The sequence below is a fragment of the Electrophorus electricus genome, chromosome 19 (genome assembly GCF_041902795.1).
Source record: "Electrophorus electricus isolate QZ-2024a chromosome 19, ASM4190279v1, whole genome shotgun sequence".
NCBI lineage: Eukaryota > Metazoa > Chordata > Actinopteri > Gymnotiformes > Gymnotidae > Electrophorus > Electrophorus electricus.
The window spans coordinates 13,097,501-13,105,000 of NC_137515.1; the positions used below are offsets into that span (position 1 = coordinate 13,097,501).

Here is a 7,500-nt window from a genome sequence, read left to right on the forward strand (position 1 = left end):
ATGGCATGTTCTAATAGCCGTCCAATCCAAGTCATGGCGAAAGCGCATACAACGCATTCTGTTCTCCTTAGATTAATATGCCTGGTAACTGACAGCCGCAAACCCCTAGGTTTTCGCTTTATTTATTTATTTATTTATTTATTTAGCGTCTGGAGTCTCACGTGTGAGACTTCGTGTTCAGTGTGCTGTAGCCTTCTACAGTGTCCACGCCGGGGCTAAATGAAGATGGATGGTCTCTGCTTTATTTGCTGATGTTGACAGGAAACGCGTGTCTCAGCTCTCTAGCGATTCATCATCAAAATCTGTACCCCCCTCAACTCCCTCTCTCTCTTTCTCAGACACACACACACACACACACACACACACACACACACACACAGACAGAGGGATTAACCCCTCAAAGGCACACACACTAAAACGAGCGCTTTTGTTAATACGCTCACTCCCATTTATTTCATGAACACCACTAAATGAACTGGCAAATGAAGTTCTGCACACTACATACATATCAATTAGAGTCATCTCTGTGAGTCCGGTCCGTCGGGACAGATGCGAATTTGAATTGCCTCGCTACAACAATGTTGCCTGGAAATAAATGGGCTTTTAGTGTGGGTACTGGAGGCGGGATTAATACCGAGCTACCCGTGGGGTCGCTACGGGAGTCGGCGGAGGAGGGAGCAGTGTGGATGTATAGAGTGGCTGTTGCAGTTTTATGAGAACGAGGACATTAGCGTTAAACTAGACCTTAACAAAGCGGGCGGCGTCGAGATAGTGGATGTGATCCTCTGAGACGCCCAACATTTCTTTCTGTTGGTTGCTATTAGTGGGATGAAACAACGGCACTAGAAGTGATGACATCCTAGGGGTTGGGAGGAGGCAATGTAAGGCTCAAGGAAGGGTTACCTGCGCCCTTGTAGAAGCTACATGCTTCTGTGCTTTCTCTCTATGTTAAATACTTAACATATAATAATCTTGGTTGTCTGTTGAAAACTGAGAATAGTTTGCGCAACTTGGTCATTGTTATTATGTTCTTTGGTATATGACGTAATGGCGTACACACACACACACACACACACACACACACACACACACACACACACACACACACACAGTGTAATAACGGGTAATTTCTTCTTTCTCTATCCAACAGCACACAACTGCCGTTTTGATTAAGCACAAAGGTTTATGAGTGAGGTTAATTACAAACCAAGAGTCTCATTCCATTTCCCAATAGAGAAACTTTAGTGGTTTTTGTCAGCCAGGGAAAAGAACTCACATTAAATTAAAAAAAATCAACATAATAATTTGAATTATCTGGTAAGATCTCATGTAGCTAATCACATCTGCCTGGGAATGAAACAATGTGTGTTATATATATATATATATATATATATATATATATATGCAACACAGCGATGACCTTGATCATTTCACCTCCATTAAATTGCTCAGGTACAAAAAGAAAAGGACAATATATATTGCAAATCAGGTCTAGGTATGGGTTTGGCCCCATATGTCACCTGTTAGATGGAACTGGCTAGGCAGGAACATTACTACAGTACTACAGCCTCTGTGCAAAATGAGTCACCACACTTTGTACACATCGGCAAGCTGGAACGCGTGTGTGACTGCTGTCAGTGGTTGTATCAGCACAGGGCCTGGACACATCTGGTTGATTTTCCTGCATTACAACATTTCCGAGGAAATTTAGTGTCCTGTTTTTGCCCCTTTAATCAATCTTGACCCAGAGGGTCTTTAAGAGTGTGTGGTCTCCATGCTGGGTATCCAACACCGACGTGTCCGAACCGGAAAGCATCCAGGAACGGCTCTCCATCACCATGGCCACAACAGTCTCCTCCAAGCTTCAGCGCGGTTTTGCTTCAGCTGGCTTTCCGATCACACGTATTGGATTGTGTGGGGGTGGGAGGAGCTCAAGAAAGGAGGCATGAATGAGCACAGTGCAAATGCCGTGGAGCTCGTGGTAACAGAGAGGCAGCCAAGGTTCTAGCCAAGGCCGCGCACCACGATGCTGCTCCCAAGCCTGTGCAGAGAGGTGATAATTAGTTTTAGTGGAGGACGTTACGTGTGGCCACTGTGGGTCTGGTCAGAGCCGAGCTTTTGGATATCTGGAGGGCAGCGGGGATTTTTGAGTAGGATCCTGCTCTTTGGAAAGTAAAAAAAACAAAACAACCAAAGACATTTGTCAGCTGAGGAAAATTGGCCGGTCTTTCACAAACCCTAAAGGCCATATCCCTGAAATAGAAAAAACAATTTCCAGATGGTTTGACTTTGCTTGGAAGATGGTCAGAAATCATACGTTAAGACATTTGGACATAATAAACAATACACATTGTTTTTGTTGTTTTAAATAATAGAAAGAAACACTAGTTGATACTTTTTTCCCCACATGGTACAACCAGGCAATATTTGTAGTAAGGAAGTAAGCAGGTGTTGACCGAGGCCTGATCGAGCCTTTTGCATTCAGTTCCAGTGCGAGATGTGCTGCACTCCTAGAGCTAGCATCAAATTTTATTAGCCTTCATTTCCTGAAGCTGTGAAAACGTCAGCGTAAATAAATGCCGAGGCGACTGGTGATACCGCGTTCTAATTACAGTGCGTAAAGGTCCTTTCTGTAACGTCTTCATCTTAGAACACGGAGTGATATTCTGGCTGTCCTGTGCTCTCTCCAGGGAGTAAGGGCACCTTTTCAGCAGAGAAATCACACACAGCATTGATTAGTTGGTATTTTTTGGAATTTCTAACACTGTTGAATTCCCATAAAAACAACACACACAAAAATGCATTTGAAAAATGTTTTAATAATAAATAAGGTGGGAAATGACAATGTTTATTTTACTCTAAATATGAGATCATCAGTCATGAAAAGTTATGGCTGACAATTTAAAGCAGTTGGTAGTTTTTTTTCCTTAACATAGTAAACACCAAACAATGATGGACAGCACAGGGTATTTTTCAGAGAACATATTCTCACAGACATTGTTCATCAATCCAAACAAACAATACAACCCCCCCCCCAAAAAACCCCAAAACAAACAAAAACAAAACAAAACAGACTGCAATACGGTGGATGGGGACCGTGGAAGCAGCTCTGGGTGCTCGCAGGAATCAATCCCTCATTTCACATTTCAGCCCCCATGATGGAGTCCTCTGTTCCTCTTGTACATCCCAGGCACTCGCTCGGCGGGATGGCTTTCGCCGCGTGCTTGTGGAGGGATTACTCGTCGGAACCTCTTTTGGGGTTGTCGCTCCTCCCCGCGATCCAACACGGAAAGGACGCTCCTGACCCGAGCATTCCAGGGCCTGAAGGTGCTGCCCATGGCAGATGGCCTTATTTCGCGGACGCTTGTCTCATCGCGTGTGACGTCACCGTCGATGAGGTGACGGGTTGCTCGCTTCCCGGTCTACACCCTTTCGGGTCACGTGATGACACGGCTTTCATTTCCATCTCGTTTGTTTGCAGAAATAAAACAAACCCCAAAAAAAGCCTATTCTCTTATCCCATCTTAAACACCATGCTTAGCAAGACTCCGTTTTTCACTGCCCCTCATATAATGCGGAGCGCTTCATATATAAGGATGGTTTAAAACAAAACGTTTAGTGATTGTGCTTTTGAAACCAATATTTTTTTTTTAAGAAAAGACAAAGCAAACAAAAGAAAAAGAAAAAAACACTAACGATAACGACATCGATAACAAAATGACAACAGTGCATTAGAAAAAAGATCCCATGGCATCACTTCTTTCAATGACCCAGTGATTTGGCAAATTTACAATAGCCAGCCTTGTGCCCAACTTCAGCATTAGCAGAGCACGCGTTTGGCGAGCAGGGAGAGGATGGACCACACTGTAGTACTGGATCACAGTTTAAGGGTAAAAGGAACTTGTTTGTACTAGTAATGGCCCACTGTTCTCTCATGCAGTTTCCAGAACACTTGCACCAGAGGATTACAAGGCTGTGGGCAGCAGGGTGTCGAGCACACCTGCTCGCCGCTAACTCCCACAATGCACTGGGGCTTCAGAACAGAATCACCTACTCAAAGCAAGAGAAACGTTTGATTGTTTCTTATTTGCTCTCTGTGGGAAGATTAAATATTGAAAATAGATACTAAAAAAAAATTAAAACAGTACACATTGGTCAGTTTTTTTTTTCCTGTTAAGACAAATCAGATCATTTACATAATTGTGAATAACTGCAGATGGTCTGAGTCGTACATGGTCCACAGTTGGAAGATGGATTTCCACTTGGGGTTGTGGAACATCAGTATGCTTTCTCTCATCCTGGTTGAACCCTCAGCTCTCGAGAAGCTGTGGGCAAAAGAGTTGGAGGACGCGTGATTCGGGGAGCTCGACAGAAAATATCCGTCTTATTTTTAGGATCTAGTTTTAATGGTTTGGAGACACATCACGTAAAGCCGCCACTTTAATGTTGTTGTGGTAACGGAAAACAGTCTATTTCTGTTTCTGAATTTACAGCCGAGTTCATGTTGAGTTGAGTTTCAACGAAATCTTGTTTATTACCCTTTTGGAACCATTCCAGATACAAGTCCAGAAAACTTTTGAATTGCAGGATGTTAAGTGCAGAGGGGAATTAAAGGGTGCTAAGTGAATTGCACATTGTTCAGTGTAACTTTTGAGAAACTGCGCTTTGTTAAACCCATCAGAGTATGATGGGTTTATTAAATGGAGCCTGAGATGTTGCAGTTGCATGGCGCCGATGAGCTTTTTGGAAATCGATACGAACTATTATGCATTTCCAGTTCCTAGCACTGAGCCGATGGAAAGTTTGAGGTGATGTGCAGAAGGCCTACCTCTAGCTCTTCCTCCTGGTGTGAAAAGGTGCCCATGCAGTGGAGTCCCGGGTCGTTGGGGTTCCTGCGTCCCCCAGGATCCGCGTCCCCCCGCCGGCGACCCCCGGACCCCCGGGAGGAGGCGGAGCCGGAGGAGCCGGCCGCCTCCTTCTGGCTCTGTGCTGTGGGGAAGTAGGGCTGGCTGTATGGGGGTACATCTTCCGCCGCTGTTGGAGCAGAGAGGCCCGAGTTAGAGACATGCGCGGGGTGGGGGGTGGTGTGGGGTCGGGGTCGGGGTCGGGGTCTCGGCCGCGCGCTTCCGCGCTGTGCTTACCTGCGTGTGGGCGGGCTTTGCCCTTGCCCCCGTGTGGCACGCGGTGTCTGTCGTGGTCCCCTCGCCGCTCGGCGGAGCCCTCTCGTGTGCGGTAGCCCCCCGCGCTCCCCCTCCTGCCTCTGGCCTCACCGCAGCCCATCCTGGGCAGCGTGGCGCCCTTCTCCTCGTAGCCACACCTGGAGCCGTGGCTGGGAGACTTCGGGCCTGCCGACGAGGGGCTCAGGGGCAGGCACGGATCTGGAGGAGGAACCGGGGAAACCGCCATTAGCACTCTCCAATCAAATGATTCTTTTTTTCCAAACAGTTCACTCTAGATAAACAAATAACTGGAAAAGCTGCCTTGCCTATGTAGATCCTCCGCTGAAGATCTACATAGTTTAAGTCTGGGCCTTATTGGTTGAGATCTAAGATCAGTCGCCAGGCTCTGACCAGGACGCTCTGGTCAGGCTCTTGGTGGTCTCTAGCTCTTTACCGTCTGCGCCTTCCTGTGGGGGCTGCCGCTGCTGGCCCTGGGGCGCAGTCGAGTGCTGCTTGTGCCTTTTGTGTGGTTTCCTCTGCTTCACCACTGCACTCATGTTGCTGTCCGTGGACACTGGGCTACTCGGCCGGGGGCCGATGTGGTATTTCGGACCTTAAAGAAGGACAAAGGACAGCACCGTCAGCATCCGAAAGAGTCCCCCAACGAGACCGCGGTCTCCGCCACTCACCCCCGCCTCCGACATCATCAGGCCCCGCCCCCGGGCCGCGGGCCACCCGCAGGCCGGCGTACTCGGCCGCCGTAGCGACGGCCTGGGCGAAGTCGGCGTCGGTGAAGAAGGAGCCGTCGGAGGAGCTGACGGCGCTGGAGCGGCCCGACGAGACGTTGTCCTCCTCGGAGGCCGAGCCCCAGCCGTTGATCATGGAGCCCGTGACGGAGCTCTCCAGGTCGCCCGTGCTGGAGGCCGGCGTCTGCTCCAGGCCCCTGTGCAGCTGCAGACGGCGGGGGAACTGCTCCCGCTGGCCCCCTTGGCTCGCCGCCGCCTGGTGCTGCTGCGTCCGGCGCCGGCGCCGCCCGGCCTCGCCCTCGGCCCCCTCGGCCTCGTCCTCGTCTGCCTCCTCGTCCGGCGGGCCCGAGATGTAGCCGTAGTTGTGCGAGGGGGACGGAGGCCTGGGGTGCAGAGGTGGGCTGGCCGCGTGCCGTCTAAGAGGGAGAAACAGCCTTAGCCCAGCTACGGCCAATCGCGCACACGATACAGCTTCACATTTCCAGTATCCGTGCACCGCGTTCCTGGAGCTGGTTGCTCGGGTTTCTGGGTAACAGAGCAGCACCTGAGTTCCCCGTGGTTGCCGTGCAGGCCTGGGTGGAGGTCTCCCTGGGGGGATGGGGTGAGTGTGGCTGTGGATTGGTGACCGTAGGACATTGCGGCAGGAGAGGATGCCGCCCCTCTGACGGGTGGGGTGGGGCACCTGTCCAGGCCCTCCTGCTCTTCCTCCTCCTCCATCTCGCCTTGGTGTAGGTACATGCGACCCTGAAGCATCGGGCACTGTGGGTCTGGTTCAAAACTGACAACAGAAGCGGTTTCGGTTCGGACCTTGGCCTCGGCCCACAGGAATAAGCAAAACAATGTCTTTCACTTGTAGTTTTCAGGGACTGTCTGTATATTTAATGTGCGAGAGTGTGTGTGTGTGTGTGTGCGGATAAGTGTGTGTGTGTTTGCATGTGTGCGCCCCCACCTCTTGTCCATGGGCTGTAGGTAGTCCTCACAGCTGCGGCTAGCCGGGGGGTTCAAGCCGGGAGGTGGTAGTGGTTCAGCCCAGTTCACTGCACTTTGTTTGGACATTTTGGGGGTTCGAGTACCTTTTTTATGATTTTGACTCCCTGAGGGAAAAGATGTTTAAAAAAACCCCACAAGATTGTAAACACGAGAGTGATCTAGTTTAAGTGTACACTCACTTCAAAACATTTATCCCTTTTGTTAGGTGCACCCTGAAGATACTGTCATTTTTTTTAACTTGTTAACTGGCAGTAATGCCAGTAATGCCAGTAATGCCAGTAATGTCAGTAATGTCAGTAATGTCAGTAATGCCAGTAATGTCAGTAATGTCAGTAATGCCAGTAATGCCAGTAATGTCAGTAATGCCAGTAATGCCAGTAATGTCAGTAATGTCAGTAATGTCAGTAATGGCTTAGTTCATTGAAGGTGCAGTAAGGTGTATGACTGTTCTCTGACAACAAAGGACAGGTAAGACCATGTCCCGCAGCCTGGCATGAAGCCGTGAGCTGAGGCCAGAGCAGTGATCACAGCGCCAAGTTAGCCCTCTAAGTGCTAAGCCAACATCCTGCAATGTCCCACCCAACCTTTGGACCGAGTTCTCCAGG

At 49.3% G+C, this 7,500-nt stretch overlaps 1 protein-coding gene across 5 annotated transcripts in view; it reads right to left on the reverse strand.

The window, feature by feature from the left end:
• Positions 1-2,799: 2,799 nt before the first annotated feature.
• LOC113570017 (roundabout homolog 1-like) overlaps positions 2,800-7,500 on the reverse strand; it is a 129,385-nt gene continuing 124,684 nt past the window's right edge. For all 5 annotated transcript variants that reach the window (XM_081702258.1, XM_081702259.1, XM_081702260.1 and 2 more), the window contains 7 exons: positions 6,855-6,999; positions 6,450-6,683; positions 5,849-6,321; positions 5,614-5,772; positions 5,142-5,378; positions 4,829-5,034; positions 2,800-4,325 (listed from right to left, as the gene is read on the reverse strand). In XM_081702258.1, coding sequence (XP_081558384.1) covers positions 4,311-4,325; positions 4,829-5,034; positions 5,142-5,378; positions 5,614-5,772; positions 5,849-6,321; positions 6,450-6,683; positions 6,855-6,999 — 1,469 coding nt within the window. In that variant the 3' untranslated portion in view covers positions 2,800-4,310. The remainder of the gene's footprint in view (positions 4,326-4,828; positions 5,035-5,141; positions 5,379-5,613; positions 5,773-5,848; positions 6,322-6,449; positions 6,684-6,854; positions 7,000-7,500) is intronic.